This window comes from Cydia fagiglandana, chromosome 18, assembly GCF_963556715.1.
Source record: "Cydia fagiglandana chromosome 18, ilCydFagi1.1, whole genome shotgun sequence".
NCBI lineage: Eukaryota > Metazoa > Arthropoda > Insecta > Lepidoptera > Tortricidae > Cydia > Cydia fagiglandana.
This window is the reverse complement of record NC_085949.1, coordinates 2,651,633-2,672,307: the sequence shown is the minus strand read 5'-3', so window position 1 is coordinate 2,672,307 and position 20,675 is coordinate 2,651,633. Positions and strand designations below refer to the sequence as shown.

General features: G+C 40.7%; 1 protein-coding gene across 1 annotated transcript; it reads left to right on the top strand.

Annotated features, from left to right (window-relative positions):
• The first annotated feature begins 359 nt into the window (after nt 1-359).
• On the top strand, nt 360-10,649 carry LOC134673545 (uncharacterized). Its single transcript, XM_063531542.1, has 11 exons — nt 360-664; nt 1,607-1,796; nt 1,985-2,091; nt 2,138-2,294; nt 2,806-2,893; nt 6,087-6,335; nt 6,382-6,543; nt 7,546-7,724; nt 7,860-7,994; nt 8,403-8,535; nt 10,525-10,649. The coding sequence occupies exons 1-11, from the start codon at nt 649-651 to the stop codon at nt 10,639-10,641; spliced, it is 1,533 nt and encodes a 510-aa protein (XP_063387612.1). The 5' UTR covers nt 360-648; the 3' UTR covers nt 10,642-10,649.
• The last annotated feature ends 10,026 nt before the right edge of the window (nt 10,650-20,675 follow it).

Here is a 20,675-nt window from a genome sequence, read left to right as displayed (position 1 = left end):
GTATTGTTACATTTGTTAGGTATAGTCTTGGAACGTCCCATTCGTTTTTCGTCATGTTCTTAAATTAGTCCTATTCTGCTTTCGTCACCCATTCTACATTGAAAGCCACCGACGATTGTGACGAAAGTAGAATGAGTGACGAAAGCAGAATAGGACGAATTTAAGAACTTGACGAAAAACGAATGGGACGACCCAAAACGATACCATTTGTTACACTTCCATTTTATTGTAACACTTTGTGCATAAAATAAACTCAATTTAAAAACAACCTCTGTCTTATCATTTTTACTGACCATTTGTAAACAATACATTGAAAAAAGGTTGCATCCCTTTTTACCAAATGGCTGTCCGTAAAAAACCCACAGCGAATTCTTTTTTCTAATTTCAAAATTTCATTCTGACAAAAGCCATAGCGTTTTGAAAAAACAAAATACGTTCATTGCATCATTCCCTTCGCGGTTATATCGTTCTTATGAAATTGTCTTGGCAATTTATCTCCGCGTTATAATCAAATTTACTCGGAAGTAAGTGTTAAGTGCCGTATGTCAGTGTAAAGTGACGTGTAAAATAAGTAATCAGGTCAAAGACCTTTGCTTCGGTTAGCTTTTAAGAAAATTCACCACGCTGCGCAGATCCGTGATCAAAGTCATGAAGATCAAACTGCGTAAGTAATTTAAAAGATGCTATAACTAAATAAAAAACACTTAAAAAGGTACATATATTCCCCGTGAACGCCAAAGATGACGTGAATAGGTCTTCAATGCCAAAAACTTTCGTTATGGCGTAAGCTGTCAATATAACCTTCAAGTAAGGCTTGGCTCGCTTGCGCTCATGATTTTGATTTTGGCATGTGACATAATTTGACTTTTTAACTAACAGCGTTCAAAGGGTTAAATATGGTCATATCGAGCTTCGTTTATATTAATTAACCCTTTAACTGCCAGTTTGATATATAAGACATTACATATCCAGCTCATTTCGCTACAGTCTGATAAATAAGACAAAGATCTGATTCGGTTTTTACAGCACATTTATAACTCCCGTAACTATGCCAACCTTACTCTGCGTGGTACTATTACTGTCGGTGGCGACACGAGCACGCTCGATCAAAAATTGCTGGCGGTTAAAAATTGCTTAATAAATAAAACGCCCTTATGGTATGAATTTTTGTATGATTTATTTATGCTTATCGTATGGTAAGTGTGTAATTTGCGAGGTTGAAGTACATTTCCTTGCCTTAGAGCATTTAGTAACTGGAGACGGAGCCATGAGGCTGTCATGTTCTGTACAAAACAGTCTACCGATTTTGCGGGGGAGGGGACGTCAATTGTATTGCTATTTCTACATGATTTGTACGTAACGTACAAATAGCCATGTCAGTCCATACAAAAGTTTACACAATTGTGCAAGAAGGGGTAAGCTCTTAAAGGGGACTCATGTTATGGCTCCGCTACACGATGGGCCAACGCCGGCCACTCCAAGGGACGCAGCCATGCGGTAGAATGAGATAGCAATATCACTTGCTCCCTCTAACGCATAAATGCGTCCCTTATATTTGCCGGCGCTGGCCCATCGTATAGAGGAGCTATTATCTATGTATCTACAGCGCGAGACCGTTTCCCGTCCACATCATCAACTGACGAGAACGAAAGCGGCGCCGAATGGGACACGCTGGTGGCGCCGCCCCCGCGCCCCGCGTACATCCACCACCCGCCGCCGCCGCAGGCCGTCGTCGGCGGCGCCGTGCGCAAGCGCCGTGGCAACCTGCCTAAGCACGCCGTCAAGATACTAAAGAGGTGAGTGAGACGAGAACGAAAGCGGCGCCGAATGGGACACGCTGGTGGCGCCGCCCCCGCGCCCCGCGTACATCCACCACCCGCCGCCGCCGCAGGCCGTCGTCGGCGGCGCCGTGCGCAAGCGCCGTTGCAACCTGCCTAAGCACGCCGTCAAGATACTAAAGAGGTGAGTGAGACGAGAACGAAAGCGGCGCCGAATGGGACACGCTGGTGGCGCCGCCCCCGCGCCCCGCGTACATCCACCACCCGCCGCCGCCGCAGGCCGTCGTCGGCGGCGCCGTGCGCAAGCGCCGTGGCAACCTGCCTAAGCACGCCGTCAAGATACTAAAGAGGTGAGTGAGACGAGAACGAAAGCGGCGCCGAATGGGACACGCTGGTGGCGCCGCCCCCGCGCCCCGCGTACATCCACCACCCGCCGCCGCCACAGGCCGTCGTCGGCGGCGCCGTGCGCAAGCGCCGCGGCAACCTGCCTAAGCACGCCGTCAAGATACTAAAGAGGTGATTGAGACTAGAACGAAAGAGGCGCCAAATGGGACACGCTGGTGGCGCCGCCCCCGCGCCCCGCGTACATCCACCAGGTTCATATGGGAAGAAGTTTTTTGACATTCTTGAGAGAACATTTTCGAGGTCATTTCAGGTTCTTGAGAGGGGACGTTCTTGAAACGGGGCATTCTTGAGAGGAAACCATTCTTGAGGGGACATTCTTAAATAGGTATATTATTAATGAGGTTCTTTCGTTCTGACATAGGTACCATGTACCTACATATTTACAGCACAGCATTCTGGAAGTAAAAAATGTAAATAAAATGAAGAGGGACATTATTAAAAGCGAAATTTTAATACACATAACACGATCACGACTGTGCTCTACAATAATCCGACAAGAAAGAAGAATAAGAATTGGAATATTAGTTAATTTTTATTTCAACTAAGTAATTTTGCACCAGGTATAGGTATAATTTTATAATATTTATAAACGGCAGCATGATTAACATGATCTTCTTTACAGATGGCTGTACGAGCACCGATACAACGCGTACCCCAGCGACGCTGAGAAGCTGACGCTGAGCCAGGAGGCGAACCTGACCGTTTTGCAAGTAAGTTATATTGCTGTAGCTACCGAAAGCAGTAGGTTTACATAGAGAGCACCGATACAACGCGTACCCCAGCGACGCTGAGAAGCTGACGCTGAGCCAGGAGGCGAACCTGACTGTTTTGCAAGTAAGTTATATTGCTGTAGCTACCGAAAGCAGTAGGTTTACATAGAGAGCACCGATACAACGCGTACCCCAGCGACGCAGAACTGACGCTGAGCCAGGAGGCGAACCTGACTGTTTTGCAAGTAAGTTATATTGCTGTAGCTACCGGAAGCAGTAGGTTTACATAGAGAGCACCGATACAACGCGTATCCCAATGACGCAGAGCTGACGCTGAGTCAGGAGGCGAACCTGACCGTTTTTCAAGTGAGTTATATTGATGTAGCTACCGAAAAAAGTAGGTTTACATAGAGAGCACCGATACAACGCGTACCTCAGCGACGCAGAGCTGACGCTGAGTCAGGAGGCGAACCTTACCGTTTGGAAGTGATGTAGCTACCGAAAAATGTAGGTTTACATAGAGAGCACTGATACAACGCGTACCCCAGCGACGCGGAGAAGCTGACGCTGAGCCAGGAGGCGAACCTGACCGTTTTGCAAGTGAGTCCTATTGCTATCTGCCGAAAGGTACCTATACATGGAGAGTACCGATACAACGCGCACCAAAAAGCTGACGCTGAGCAAGGAGGCGAACCTGACCGTTCAAGTGAGTCCTAATTGCTATCTGTCGAAAGAAGACCATAGAGACCATGATATAGGTCTCTCTTCAATCTGAGAGCATCTCTTATCTTCAAACCCCGTTATAAATGTGCCCACACAAACACAGTACATTGAAAAAAGGGTTGATAAAAATACGTACCCTGAATACGCCTTTAGTAGATAACTTAACCTTAACTAGCATCAAATCATAATTACACTAAAACTTGTTTCATTTGCATTTCTTAGTGATCAGCATTTAGGATTTGGAGTGAAGTTTTAGCTAATTCCAGAATATCGTGTGTTGACACTGTCAGTGACTCGTGGTACGAGTACTAATGTCACAATACTGAACACATTACAAACGCTCCAACACTCACCAAACATCAATTTCTTTTTATATTACCCTTCAAAAGCTCTATCAATAGTTGTATACTTACCAAGTTACTCGTTCAAGCTCTCGATCGGGCTTCAATGCTATCTTTTGTATCCTTTCATGTAAGCTCTTAGAACCCCCGAGGGGAAACCGGGGTCGAGAAAATATTGCAATGTTGTTATTTTACTGCTTTTAGATGACCTTAGTACCAGTGCAGCTTCGTATATTGATTAGAAATAATTGGGAAAATATAGAAGCCGGAGTCTCGGTAGACTGTTTGCTTGGTGCAAACAATAGATTGTTTGCGATTCGAACTTTGAGAAAGCCAATTTGATCTCATTTTGATATTCCTACTGACTGTACAGTCAAAGGATTTCATTTATGTGCCGCTAGCTTCTTCCCGCGACTTCGTCTGCGTGGAATGATGTAATGATTGATAAAAACTTCCCTATATCCTTCCCGGGCCTCAAGTTGTCTCCTTAACAAGTTTCATCTAAATAGGATCGGAAGTTTAAGGGTGAAAATGTAACAGACAGTTACTTGAGTTACTTTCCGAGACCACGGGGACAACGCCGTCCTGGAAACGTCGGAGGTAAATCTTAAAAATCTTGTGCAATTTAATATAGTTACTTTCGTATTTATAAGGATTTCGTATTTATAATATTAGTAGAGATTTCGTACCGTGTCACGGTGGCAATCAATATGATTTTTTTACAAAAACTACTGAAACTTCTTATATTTTTGTATGGGGACAGAAATTTTCCACTTCCAAAATGAAAGTTTCCTTTATTCCCTGTGAAAATTTCCTAAAAATTTCGAGAACTTTCAAACTTTTTAGAAACACTCCGCAAGTTGCATAGCTGTAGCTGCGAATAGTTCGAATGGCGCTCTAGTCTTCGAGACGGTATTGTTCAGCAATTTGCTTTGATTATTATACTGTAAGGCTATACGAAACGACTTTCATATTTCTAAGGAACGTAAATGTTACATACTGGAATGAAACGAAGTCTTAGTCCATCAGTTATTTATATTCGTTAGGCTATTCGTATATTATATTGTACACATTTATCATTATTAGTGTTATGTCTGTTTATTTTATTGTTGTTATTAAATATATCATTTCCATTTATCATTTTATTCAACTCGTCTTAAGAAACATTTTATTTTTGATTTGGAATTTTTCATCGGACTTTTCGTTGGGTAGTTACATCAATTATCCACGATCACGACCAGTGTAACCTTCGACGAAACGTCGTAAATAAAGGCAAACGCAATAAATTAGCTTAAATTATGATTTGATGTGTTCAAAACCAAAAAGATGACAACAAAAACTCACTGATTACTAATACTACCAATCAATAATAAACATAATAAACCGTACCTATACTTATAGTTTGTCAAAGTACTGTCTCATTTCAATCATAGACAGAGTAATTTTTAAGAGAGTGTAAGAATCTTTATCTTACACTTTAGTACTGGCACCCAATAGATAAGGATGAATATAGTTTTCCTGGTTCTTACTGACTGACTAATTGGTTTGACTAAATATAATAATATAAAACCAGATTGTTGTTGTACCTACATAATTATTTTTTCACCACACCAGCTCGGAAAGGCTTACTTTGCACTTCAAAAACTGATAGCAAAGTTGCATTTTATTCACATGTGAGACAAAAAAATCAAATGCAAATTTTGAGTTGGTTTCTTATGCTTGTTGGTAGAAATGACTTTTAAATGATGATTTTGGATGATAAATATTTAATAACATTCATTTGGATTTGATTTGGTTTGGTTTTGTTTGATATTTTACATTTAATATTTGCTTCAGGTTGGTGTGGTGAAAAATTTTGTGTTTGACTCGGGGGCAAATTTTGTTTAACCCTCGTGCTTTGAAACCCTCGCAACGCTCAAGATTCCATTTTTCGAACCACTCGCTACGCTCGTGGTATCAATATTAGCACGAGCAGTTAAACAACAACTTTGCCCCCTTGTAAAACAAATAACTATTTGTTAATAGTGATTTGTGGTTGCGACCTGACGAAATTTTATAGTAAGTTTTGGTTGTCACTTAACGATATAACAGTACGGTGGCGTGATTTAAAAAAAACTGCTTGTCCTCAGGTATGCAACTGGTTCATAAACGCCCGCCGTCGCATCCTTCCCGAGATGATCCGCCGCGAGGGCCACGACCCCCTCCACTACACCATCTCGCGCCGCGGCCGCAAGCAGAGCTCCGCCATGATGGCCCCGCCCGGCCAGCATCTGCAGGGCTATGGCCAGATGGGCATGGGGATGAACATGGGCAACATGACTATAGGGAGCGTGGCGTCCACGTCGGGCGTCGTCGTGTGGGATGGCATCGGGATCGATGTGAGTTTGTATTTTTGAACGTTGGATCTTCTTGATTATTTTGATCTCGCGCCGCGGCCGCAAGCCGAGCTCCGCCATGATGGCCCCGCCCGGCCAGCACCTGCAGGGCTACGGCCAGATGGGTATGGGGATGAACATGGGAAACATGGCTATAGGGAGCGTGGCGTCCACGTCGGGCGTCGTCGTGTGGGATGGCATCGGGATTGATGTGAGTTTTTATTTTTGACCGTTGGATCTTCTTGATTATTTTGAACAGGAAAAATACGGGGGTACTTATAGAGACAGGCAAAGCAGAGCTATTAAGCCCTTTTATTACTATTTCGCAACGCAACTACTTGCTGCTTGGATCAGACTCAGAGGTGAAGATTACAAAAAAAATCTTGTTGAAATAGGTTTGGGTTTATATTCAAGAGAATATCTCGGTACCGACTCTGTTAAAAGCAACATTGGCTGGAAAATGCTTCCAAAGGCGTATAATATAGAGGACTGTGAGTTCCTATAATTGGCTTTCTGTATCCACTATAATTTCTATGGTATTGTCATAGCTGTTGGATCTCCAAATAAATAAAATAAAAAATAAATAAAATAAATATATTAGAATGTATTATACGCCTTTGCTTGCTCAAGCTCAAAGCTCAGTTATTTAGTTAGATATCATTATCTAAATAACTGAGCGTTTCTCTTTAAAATATCATGATACATTCATCTCCAGTTTTTAGGGTTCCGTACCCAAAGGGTAAAACGGGACCCTATTACTAAGACTACGCTGTCCGTCCGTCCGTCCGTCCGTCCGTCCGTCCGTCCGTCTGTCCGTCTGTCTGTCACCAGGCTGTATCTCACGAACCGTGATAGCTAGACAGTTGAAATTTTCACAGATGATGTATTTCTGTTGCCGCTATAACAACAAATACTAAAAACAGAATAAAATAAAGATTTAAGTGGGGCTCCCATACAGCAAACGTGATTTTTGACCAAAGTTAAGCAACGTCGGGCGTGGTCAGTACTTGGATGGGTGACCGTTTGCTTTTTGCATTTTTTTTCCGTCTTTTTTTTTGCTGTATGGTACCCTTCGTGCGCGAGTCCGACTCGCACTTGCCCGGTTTTTTGTAAAATTATACACTTTTACTTTTTTCGAAATAGATTCGGAACTATCACCTAAACCGCTTGTTAACTTGGTACTAGGTATTTAATCACAAACTTTCGTTTCCAGGCCAATACCGATCACAACCGTAGCCACGTGTACGGCGACGGTCTCCTGGTCTACCGGAGCGACGGAGACGAGCTGGTCGAGGAGTACTCCAGCATCAGTGAGGAAGAAGTCAAGTACGACCCGTCCGTGTGGCAGTCTGTCATCAGCTGCTCCAGCGAGAGGCTTCAGGATGACAGAGAGTGAGTTATCTCTGTCTCTCTCACTATATGAGCTGGTCGAGTACTCCAGCATCATCGAAGAGGAGGTCAAGTACGACCCGTCCGTGTGGCAGTCGGTCATCAGCTGCTCCAGCGAGAGGCTTCAGGATGACAGAGAGTGAGTTATCTCTGTCTCGCACTATACGAGCTGGTCGAGTACTCCAGCATCAGCGAGGAAGAAGTCAAGTACGACCCGTCCGTGTGGCAGTCTCTCATCAGCTGCTCCAGCGATTGGCTTCCGGATGACAGAGAGTGAGTGCTTTTTAGTGTACCGTACCGAAAGGTTAAAAACCCTACCCTATTACTACGACTTCCGCTGGCCGTCTGTCTGTCTGTCACCAGGCAGACAGACAGACCTCTAACTCTCTCTCTCAGACTCTCTGTATCTCATGGACCGTAATGGCTAGACAGTTGAAATTTTCACAGATGATGTATTTCTGTAGACGCTATAACAACAAATATTAAAAAGAAACTTGCAAAATTTGACCCGTACAAATATAGTTACATAAATATATATAGGTACCTATACATCCATTACAAGTTAAATAAAAGCTTGTAGGTCTGTAATAAATAAATCTCCCGTCGCAAGTTTCTCCATCAATTTAGTTTCTTTCCAATTTCCGGGCTTCAGGTCTTCTTAACCCCAAACTCACCTTCCAGCACCGGTGCCGTCGTAACAGTGTCCACATCGGAAGAGATCGACGTGGTCGGCAACTCTAAGCTGGACGCCGGTGGCTGGCACCCGCAGCTGGCGCACCTGCCGCAGCTGCCGCACCCGCTCCGCCGTGTGCAGGTGAGCCCGCCGCCGCCCGTCGCTGTCGAACTGGAGGTCGCTACTACTGATATGTGATCGGGGACTTTGTGTGGGACCTTGGTGAGCAGTCTGCATTCGATTGAAGATTGTTTTGAGGGAGAAGAGAGATATGTTTCCCACATCTTCTTCTTTATCGGTTCCTCAAGGCTGAGGGTCGTGGCCATCAGGAGTGCAGTTCTTCACCACCGCTCTCCAAACCCCCCTGTCTTGGGCCAGCTGTATTGCCACATACGGCACTTCAAAAGTGTTGAATGAGTGAGACTGACATCCGATTGTCATTTTTGAACTGTCAGCTTGGTGCTTATAGCATTTAGTAACTGGAGACGTCATAGCTGTCATTTTTTGTACGAAACAGTCTGCCGATATTTGCGGGGGAGGGGACGTCAAATGCATGCTATTTCTAGATGATTTATACGTACAAATAGCCATGTCAGTCCATACAAAGGTTTGCATAATTGTGCAAGTTTTTCGGCAGAGGGGCAAGCTTTTAAAGGCGACTCCAGTTATTAAATGCTCTGGTTTGGTGGGACCTTGGTGGGCCTTGAGCAGTCTGCATTCGACTGAAGATTGTTTAACCTGAGGGAGATATGTTTCCCACATACGGCACTTCAAAACGTGTGTTCAATGAGTAAGACCATAGAGAAATATAGTATGAATAGCGTGCTCACTCCATACATCAGTTTTTGTAAAAAATTATTTTGTAGTCGACATTTAGCATCGAGTAGCGGAATTATCAGTACCGCTACTCGATACCAGATGTCTCTCTTGTGACGACTCACGAAAATTATATTGAACAACAATTTACAACTAATATTAGAAGCAGAAGGAGTTCAAAATAGAGTTCCAATTAATCCAGTTTTAATGTTAGCTGAAAATTGTTGAGCATTAGACTTTTCGGTCGTCGGAACATCTATTGTCAAGTAGCAGTACTGATAATTCCGCTACTCGATGTTAGATGTCGACTACGAAAATAATAGTCGTTTTAGTACTAAAACTGATGTATGGAGTTGTTTTTTTTAGGGTTCCGTACCCAAAGGGAAAACGGGACCCTATTACTAAGATTTCGCTGTCCGTCCGTCCGTCCGTCCGTCCGTCTGTCACCAGGCTGTATCTCACGAACCGTGATAGCTAGAAAGTTGAAATTTTCACAGATGATGTATTTCTGTTGCCGCTATAACAACAAATACTAAAAACAGAATAAAATAAAGATTTAAATGGGGCTCCCATACAACAAACGTGATTTTTGACCAAAGTTAAGCAACGTCGGGAGTGGTCAGTACTTGGATGGGTGACCGTTTTTTTTTTTTGCTTTTTTTTTGTTTTTTTTGCATTATGGTACGGAACCCTTCGTGCGCGAGTCCGACTCGCACTTGCCCGGTTTTTTCTCTATGGTTTAGTTAATATCTGTGCAGAGTTGCCCAGGTGTCATTGGGACTATAATTATGTAGTTTAATGCCGTGAGGTGAGTATTAGAGCTGTGCAAGCTTACGGAGCGCTCTTATTGGTGCGTACATTTCTATCTACTTTCCTATTGGCGGATTTATTCCACCGCTCCGCTTCGCCCGGCTCTAATTCGTCGGTTTTAAAACACTTACTTGGTAAGATAATTCAAAATGTTTAAGTTTTGTATGTAAAAATTATCGTAGATTGTTGTTGTAAATAAACTATGTTTTTACAAAAGCATATTTGTTTTATAGTAAACAGCAACACTCTTAACTGTATATAGATGGACCTTAATACAAGAGGCATAAGGTCCACCGATGTGCAGTTAACAGTGGGGCGATGGTACTGGGTGTTTTAATGCCGGCATCACCTGAGTTTAGGTTTTTAAGGCTGATAGTTTTAGATCAAATAATTTGCGAAGTTTTACTTTTAATTAATATACTGACTTACAAGTTTAAAATTCCGTTGCGCAAAATTTACATTCGATTTTTTTTTAATCGTTAAAATTGGGGGTCGTCGCTTCAGGTGGTGCCGGCTGAGAGAGAGGGGGACAGCGACAAGTTCAAGTGTCTCTATCTCCTCGTGGAGACTGCCGTCGCCGTACGTCAGAGGGAGAAGGAACAAGAAGATCTCATCGGTTAAAATTGCGTTTTAAAAACTTAAATCGAAATTTCGTTTCATTCCGCAATGGCGTATTCTACTGATAGAGAGGCAGTAAAAGAAATTTCGGCTTTAGTTTTTCGCGGTTGGCCCTCTGATTTAATTTTGCTATTATCTAAAAAAGTTGCAGGGTATCATCTAGGTTCGTCCCATTCGTTTTTCGTCAAGTTCTTAAATTAGTCCTATTCTGCTTTCGTCACTCACTTTACATTCGTTCCAATCGTCGGTGGCTGTCAATATAGAATGAGTGATGAAAGCAGAATAGGACTAATTTAAGAACTTGACGAAAAACGATTGGGACGACCCAAGACGATACCAGTTGTAGGTATGATTTACACCTAAAGAGATTCAAAATATTTTAGACGTATTTTGTAACTGAAAGTAGATGTCGTTGTAGCGTTGTATGGCCTCGTATATGTGATGTTCCACGGCAAAAGGTACCTTATGGCGGGTGGCGCTTACGTCGCATAGTACTTTAATAATAGAGCGTAAGCGACAACCGCCATAAGGTACCTGGACCCGTGGGACGTCACATATTACCTACATGCGGTAACTTTATACGATATAGTTACTACAAAATGTATGCAGACGTACAAACGTACATCGCCATCTACTTTAGCAGTCAAATTAGCGTCTACAATGCTTTTACACTACTTTATGCATCTAAATATCCTTTGTCTCTACAACATGGTTTGTCTAATGGCTCCTCTACACGATGGGCCAACGCCGGCCACTCCGAGGGACGCAGCCATGCGGTAGAATGAGATAGCAATATCACTTGCTCCCTCTAGCGCATAAATGCGTCCCTTGGAGTGGCCGGCGCTGGCCCATCGTGTAGAGGAGCCATATCCAACTTTTTATAAAGGTTCGTGATATTTTCTCAAACCTAATAAGAATTTAGGCACGATCAATATTTCTTTAAGTTTCAATTCTTAGTTAAGGATATAAAATCATATTTTAAGCGATACAATGTTAATACAAGTGTAACCAATTAGTTAATAAATGCAAATTGATTTTAGCTCCGTTTTCAATTTCAATTGTCTGTCGGAAATGTTCGGGTGGTTGAAGGCAATCAATTTGATTGAGTTAGGTAACAAATCTGCTAACGTTTGCCTATATACGAATACTATTGGGCGTTGCGTTACATTCATTGAACTATTTATTACTAACGTATAAAACCGTGTGATAAGGGAAAAGTGTGGACTGAATGTAGATGTAGTGACAAAAATTGAGAAAGGTATGTTGAGATGGTTTGGACATGTGGAAAGAATAAGTGAAAGAAGGCTGACAAAGAGAGTGTATGAGGGAGAAGTGGAAGTAGGAGTTGGAAGGGGTAGATCTCGGCCCCTCATGATCAGGTCATCTAAAAAGGCAAAAGCCTAAGTAGTAAAATTCCTAGAACGCACAACAGCTAGCTAGCAAAATGCCTGAAACGCACCATGCCTGCTTTTTTTATTACCTAAATCGCATTAGGACCTAATAGCAAAATACCTGAAACGCACCATGTCTGCTTTTTTGATTACCTAAATCGCATTAGGACCTAGTAGCAAAATGCCTGAAACGCACCATGTCTGCTTTTTTGATTACCTAAATCGCATTAGGACCTAGTAGCAAAATGCCTGAAACGCACCATGTCTGCTTTTTTGATTACCTAAATCGCATTAGGACCTAGTAGCAAAATGCCAGAAACGCACCATGTCGTCTAACAGGTAACCTACCTACCTTTTAGTCAGCGATATAGTTCATCCCTACAACTTGTATGGTGTGACTATTTTGACACTTTGACTGCTACGAACTATATGACGCTGACTGTACAGTCGCCATCAAATGTATCGGAGCGGTCAGTGTTGTACAGTCAGCAAATGACTTTTTAAACATTTTTGAATGCAGTTTTATTTCTTTTTAGGGTTCCGTAGCCAAAATGGCAAGGAACCCTTATAGATTCGTCATGTCTGTCTGTCTGTCTGTCCGTCTGTCTGTCTGTCCGTATGTCACAGCCACTTATTTCCGAAGCTATAAGACCTATACCAATGAAACTTGGTAATTAGATGTACTTCGTGAACCGCATTAAGATTTTCACACAAAAATGAAAAATGAAAAAAATTGGGGGTCCCCATACTTCAAACTAAAACTCAAAAAAAATTTTTTCATTAAACCCATACGTGTGGGGTATCTATGGATAGGTCTGCAAAAATGATATTAAGGTTTCTTATATCATTTTTTTCTAAACTGAATAGTTTGCGCGAGAGACGCTTCCAAAGTGGTAAAATGTGTGTCCCCCCCCCTGGAACTACTAAAATAAGCGGACGATAAAATTTAAAAAAATATATGATGTACATTACCATCAAAACTACCACCCAAATTTGGATTGAACGAAATCTAGTAAGTAGTTTTTTTTTAATTCGTCATAAATAACTTTTATGTTATATGTTACTTGCTGCTACGGAACCCTTCATGGGCGAGTCCGACTCGCACTTGGCCGCTTTTAATTTAAATAAGGGAATGTTTCCTTTAATTAAAACAAGCTAACTTTTAAGGATTTAAGCCCTCCAAGGGCCTATTTCACCACGGTGACAGGTGCGACAAATGTGAAAGTGTCCATTACTGGCTTTGCAGGCGTCCATAGGCCACAATTACCACTTACCTTCGGGCGGGATGTGTGCTAAAAAAACTTAATAATTTCGCCAATAAACAGATATTACTTTCGCGAAGAGCTTGTCAAATTGTCACAATAACACTACAATTGTAGCGGGTGCCGGGTGGCTCTATACTCCAATTTTTAATTCAAGACCAAAAAATCTACTATAATGATGCCACAGCAACAAAATTTTCGTATTATAGATCCCTATTTTGTAAAATACACGTCAAGATAATTTACTTATTGGTGTATACAGGACAATTGCTTATCAGATATACTACAATTTAGGTAAATCTAATTTAAAGTATATTGCCATTCAGCTGTTTTGCGTTTTAGACATTACATAAATTAGGCAACAGCATATTTTGTGACTCTGCTACTCAGACATTTGACGTTTTGGATGATTTAAGTCTTAGGCATTATGATTGTAATGTATTTTACTTCTTAGGTATAAAGCTTCTTAGACATCCGTTTCAGGCATTTTGCTACTTAAGCGTTTTGCTTTTTAGATGACCTGATCATGAGGGATCTCGGCGGACTTTCTCTGATCAGATCGAGGAAATCCTGAAGAAAGGCCAGGTCAAGAGCACCCTAAACCGGCGAGCGTGTATGAGGAATGTTATGAATGTGAAGGAAGCGAAAGAGTAGGTATGTCAGGATCGTAGCAAGTGGAGATTAGTCTCTGCCTACCCCTCCGGGAAATAGGTGTGATTATTTATGTATGTATGTATGTACACTGTATAAAACCGGCACACAGATCCAGTATTTTGCGCCATGAGTTTATATTGTTTTAATAACAAACCATAGAAGCGGAGCGTGAGTCTCGCGACCCAAACGCGTAAGCGCCATAAATTCAACGGCACTTACGACGTTTTGCTCGCATGGTACAGCCACTTGTCCCACCGACGACGATGAGTGATAAGCGAGTAGAACGATAAACTAGAAACGAGTGGGCGAGCGGCGAGAAGCGAGTGTTAGCTCCAATAGTTTTGTCGCTCGGCTATAGGCGAGTGTTCGAGTGCGACGGGCTATTACTCGCGTCACTCGCTCGGGCGGTGCAGCGTAGCCGAGCACGCAGACGTCGCAGACTTGTTCAAAGTACGAAGCGAGTATCGCCGAGTGAGTACCGCCAAAAAGAATAGATAGTATAGAGGGGTCCTGTCATTGTCAATTTTGTAGTCACGGTACATTTACTGCCATCTATCGACACACGATTAAAATTTAAAATAAAATTGAAAATGTATAAAATAATCAAAATATGTTTACGGATAAATGATTCTTAATTTTTATTGTTCCCTACTGACCCATGTTCTTTCACTGATATGTGTTAAAATTGTTAAATACCAAACGGTGTCGTTAACGCCATCTAGCCGAGAATAGTAAAAAGGTAATGGCGCCATCTATTCGAGAACGACTTTTCCTTGGCCGTCCGAGGCACGTTTTTTTCTTAGACTTTATTTATCTTATACGGAGTTATATACATATATCTCTGGTACCGCTGAGCTAGTTTTATCTTATCCCGGCGACAAACTAGTAGAGCGAGTGTTCTCGCCGGCAGTGTGAACAGCCAGCGATGAACTATATTAATATATGTGTCTCTTTTACTAACACAGGATCCTAATCTTTTGTTCGTTTCTTGGGCGAGAAAATCGCCGATAGTTAATCGCTTACTCGCTCTTGGTGGGACAAGTGCCACAGGTTGCGATTGTGACAATTTGTTTGATGTGGCTTCTCTGTAGTAATAATATCACAATGGTTACATTTTTAGAACGATAAAAGAATTTTACTCGTAAATTTGAATAAGTATCCTCGGTTATGAGTAAAATACCTACATCAAATATTTTCATTAATGTTAATATCCAGAGAGGAAAGTGGGGACTACGTTTGTATGAAAAGGTGGTTTTGGGGCGGTCCCTTTCTTTTTAACGGTGCCAAACGATTTGGTGCAACTGACCCTTTATTTCTGGATGTAGAAAATTATAGCCTAAAATTTTTGTACTACAACATAAAGCAGTTTTAAACATGGTTAAATTTTGTAATCTGCACGAAAGACTGTAAAAGACATCTTCTGGCGCTTGTAACATGAAATATGGAGCGCGCAGCAAAGTTCGAATCGTGACCGGCATCGGAAGCAGTCCACTGTATCTATTAGTTGCCTAACGTTTTCAGTTAACGCGGGCTTTAACAGTTCGACGGTTGTTGAAAACATCGTGAGGTGTATCTTTAAAGAATTAGACACGGTGCTTGCAATGAGCTTAGCTTTGGTATGAGTTTTCTAACCGTTCAAATAATACAATACAAATATTATTTATTGGTTGTTAATATAAAAAGGAACATGACATACAAATTAAGCACATACTTAACTTAAACTATGATAGACAACAGGCGGTCTTATAGCTAAAGAGCGATCTGTTCCAGACAACCTTAAGTATTTGGCAAAGTAGGCTTAAAATAAAATGTTTGGCATTGAGTGGTAAAGAATTAATTTTGATTTGATTAACTTTCGTCTTTTGTTTAGTATAACCCAATATTCACCTTTTGGATTAGATTCTCAGATGTTACGTTAACCTTTTTGGAGGTCAAAACTCGTTGGTTAAAGCGTCGGTTGTGTTGTTTAGAGCAGAAAAATCCTCGAAAATATGCTAAAACACTTACAAGATAAGATAAAAGTACTTTTAATGAAAACTAGATGTTAATTCATAATAGGGACCGGACCAACCCTTTTCTCGATAAAAGCTTTCAATGGGCGTCCCTTTAGGATAGCTAACCCAATGAAAGGCTTACTACAGTTACTAGTTGGAACTGCTAGCCCATTCATTTGACTATCCCTGACCTAAAAACTTACCAAACAATTATAAATGTTATAATATTTGAGTGAAGTTTTTTTCATTATGTACATATGTGCTACCACTTTTCACAAAACTGTTGAAAGACAACTGATTTACTAATACATACAACATTTTCAGCAAATGAAAGCACAATCCACTCTTCATTACGCAAGAGTATACTCGTAAAATCTCGCACGGGGCAAGATGGCGAACCCTGCATCCAATCTAATTTGCGCGCTACCGTACATTAATTGTGCATTACTGGGAGCCACTTCTTGCTGGAGTATAAAAATATATCTCTAAACGTTGTGGTACACTGCTGTCGACTTATTTTTATCTTACTTAAACCTTTTCGACGCCGTGTCAAACACAAAAGCTGTCAATCGGACGCCACGTCACCGAAGTGTCAAAACTGAAATTGAACTTTATGCATATTATGCACTTAGGTCTATGTTGCTCTGTGGTATGTGACCGATTAATCAGTCTTTGGTGTTGGACCTGCGGTGCGGATATATCGGTCATTGGCGTCCAAAAGGTTAAATAAATACTTCACTTTTGCTTAACAAGTGATTTGAGTACCAAGGCAGAAAGAAAGGGGATGCTGTGAACTGGGAACTGAAATGCTGTATACTCGTGATTAATAGGTATGAAGACATAATTTTTGTCTATAGTCTTTGGTAGGCTAGCTCTCAGGGATAAGTCTTAGAGCATTTTGAAGCTGGAGACGCCTTGTCTGTCTTTTGCTGTACAAAATAGTCTGCACGGGGGAGGGGCACGTCAAATGTATGGCTAGTTCTACACCATTTGTACGTAACGTACAAAGAGCCATGTCAGATAAACAATACAAAAGTTTGCACAATGAGCAAGGTTTTCGGCAGAGGGGTATGCTCTTAGAGACGACTCCGGTTATTAAATGCTCTAAGGGATGAGTGTATCCCACAAACAAAATATCCTCCAGACTGAGCATAGTCGCGCTGCCCCCTTTGCCAAGCATACGGTAATTTTACTCCATGTTCGAGTCGAAAGTGTCTTTGTGTGACGTCCGTGTCTTTGAACGGAACGGACCAATCACGGCACGGGACTTAGCTCACCTCGTCCCGCGCACCCCCGCATTTTTGGGTATCGTCTTGGGTCGTCCCGTTAGTTTTTTGTCAAGTTCTTAAATTAGTCCTATTCTGTTTTCGTCACTCATTCTACATTGAAAGCCACCGAAGATTGTGACGAATGTAGAATGAGTGACGAAAACAGAATAGGACTAATTTAAGAACTTGACGAAAAACGAATGGGACGACCCAAGACGATACCCATTTTTGGCATCATCGGTTGCATGAAATAGTTGCTCTAAACTCGGTCTAGAGGATTTTTAGTCGTATGGTGTATCCCCTCTCACAGAGAACTGAAAATGTAGGCAGTGTACACTCCACATAACATTTAATGAAAGGTTTTACGTGCACAACTCTCGGCTCGCAAATACGGATTGTTTTCGTCTTTCCCCCAATAAGACCTACGACGCTTAACGCTAACGTGTTAAGTACAAAAGCACCATCAAACAATGCCTATAATAACACCTTAAGCATTACACAATAAGGTTAAAAGTTACTTGATTAACATACTTTTGTAGCTTGGTAAGTTTGTACCACGCTAGCAATTTAGGCGAAAGAAATCATTTTATTTTTGCCTCGTGTAGAAAGTTGCTATTTTGCGCTGGTCAGAACCACGTAAGATTTATTAGTGCTTAGGAAATATTTCAAGAATAATTCGAGACTGAGATTCTAACTAGAAATCCTTGGGTGGAAGCTGAGATTAAGTAATATTTCATACAGAACGAACTTACATTATCATTATCAACACGCTCGTCTAATTCGTTTTGTTATCGTCTTGGGTCGTCTCATCATCGTGTTTTGCCAAATTTTTTAATTAGGTAGTCCCATTCTGCTTTGATCCCCCCATTCTATATTAGTCACGTTCGTCGGTGGTCTTTGTTTTCTCTCGTCATGTAATTATTTGGTACAGATTTACATTAAAAACTAAATTTTGACAAAATAACAGATATGTTGTTCCTTTTTCTCGGGCTCATTCCGGTATTCGTGATCATCTTCTTTCGGCATGTTCGATATAAATCTCTTTTTAATCTCATTCGTTATTTGTATGTTTTTTTCTTTACCATCATATATTTAATTACCACCAAACTAAAAAAATTATTAGGCGGGCCGTATGCTTCCTTACCACCAACGTAGTATAAAAAGGCAACGGAATCAGGAGCACATAACCATAACCTTGGCTCACCACCACGGTATAAAATAACCGTCACCCAGCAATAACCCAATCTGTTAAACGCTCAATAGACTTTATATCTTGTTTATGAGCTCCGATCCGTGCGATAACTTTAACTGCGACTCGGAACTTTTCAAGTGTGATTTATCCTTTAGATAAAGATTCTTAAGCGTCTGGTGTAGGGATGTGCAAAGGAATATTGGTATCAGCGAGGGAATATGGGCCCGATTTGGATTATGAAATAGACATCTATTAGACATCTTTTAGACATCACCAAGATACGATTACGATATGTTTAAGATCTAACCTGTCAAATTTGACATTTGCGCGATTCTGGAGATACTCTTGAACGATTTCCAAGGATATGACTTAGAGATCTAATTCACATCTAATAATCTTACTCTATCTAACGTACCTAAAAGTGACATTGGTTGCCCGAATTGCGCTGCAAAAGAGAACTAGTTGATATCTAAACTATAAAGTATCCAGAATGGATCTAGATCTGTACGTGTCGTCTCTTGTGAATATCTTGAAGTTCGAATACAGCAGTATAGATGCCGAGAAGCAAACACGTAGCAACCCACTAACCAAATTGTTCACCAGAGGCGAAAACATTACTTTGAAAAAAAAAAAAAACTTCTCAATACAATTTGACAAAACGGTACATGTGACTGACACTTATCTAAGACATATCACTGTACAGTCACCATCAGAAATATCGGAGCCGCCAAGTTTCTCAAAAATATCTGATAACACACTTTAACACCTTGACAATAGCGGCGTGAAGCGACTGATCTGATGGTGATATCTTGCTTGTGGTTTAATTACCCTGGGGTCATTTTTGACCTCCAGTCTTGAATATTACAAGCTTTGAATATTAGGGCGATTCTCAGAGATGACATTCGGTGCCTGACTTCGGTGCCAAAATTTTTTTTTAACTTATATAATATGCGAGTTTATTTCCTAAAATCTACCCTTAATATAAAAAATATTGGTAGTGGAGGCCTCCATTAGAACCTTATACTTTTCAAGATATTTGAGATTTAAAAAACACCGAAATCATGTGCAGGCACTGAAATCAATTTGCTTCACCGAATTCAATAATGCTTACACCAAAATCACATTTAGGTTTTATATCTCAATTATATAATTATTTTAATCATATTTTTCAATCCTATTTGTTAATAAGCGATGTAACAAGACTAATGATCTCGAAAGCTTACATAAATTTAATAGATAAACTTAAATTTAAATTTAATTTAATAGACTCATGTTTTTAAAATAACCAAATTACGGCTTGTAAATCAACATCTCTAGAAGATATCCCACACTATATGACTGGCCTCATATAATAGGTTGATGTGTGTTCCTGAAACGAGTTTCAGACATGTCGACATTGTCGACCACAAATTCGCACATTATAATCATTTATTCATTGCAATATTATATCCATGAAGGAGAAGATGTTTGTTACACGCAATCCGACCGCACACGCGTCTAAAAAAACTTATGTTACCTGCACCCGATAAACAATACACTCTTGAGTGGTGTTCAATGCTCATTAAATATTTAATATACTTATAAAGCAATGTGATGCAATACGGAAAACAAGTATTTTTTTAATAAAAGAGTTTAAAAGCGTGAACTCCGTCAATTTAAAACTATAATATTTGAAGTAGTCGAGTAATGCTTGAAGATCCAATTACCAATTAATTATGATCTCCAGCACCCTCAAACACCTTAGCTAAATTGTAACAAAGTTGTTGACAAAGACATAAGACATCGAGGATTGTTAAAACATTTGCTGTGTTCAATTTGTGTCTATGGCTATCCTTTAGAAATATCGATCAGTAGGTATGCTCAGTGCCTTTGAAGCGATCTCGACATTAGAATGCTATTTTATTTTTAATCCCTTGTTCTGTACATCCTGTCCCTTGGGTTCACCTTGCATAGTACTTACATACACAAGTTATTTTAAATGAAGTGGGAACTAATTGACTACATTTATTTAACATGGCTGACATGTTTAAAGGTATCGAGGTGTAGGGCCTCCGGTGATACAGAGGACAACGAACATAATTTACTTAATTGGTTGGAAAAGAATATCAAGACAGAGAAAGAAACATTGGGTCTATACGTCTGGTTTAAAAAACTACTCATAGTGAACTAGTGATTTTGTGTACCCACTATGACATAATTTACTTACAAACATAATTTTACGTTTGTACAACGTATCTTTCACTTTTTAGACATGATAAATTAGTACAACAAACTAG

Bases quoted from the DNA above. Each gene is read 5' to 3' on its own strand.
- LOC134673545 (XM_063531542.1), top strand. The intron at 6,336-6,381 runs GTGAGTTTGTAT...ATTATTTTGATC, and splicing joins GGGATGGCATCGGGATCGAT to TCGCGCCGCGGCCGCAAGCC. The intron at 6,544-7,545 runs GTGAGTTTTTAT...TTTCGTTTCCAG, and splicing joins GGGATGGCATCGGGATTGAT to GCCAATACCGATCACAACCG.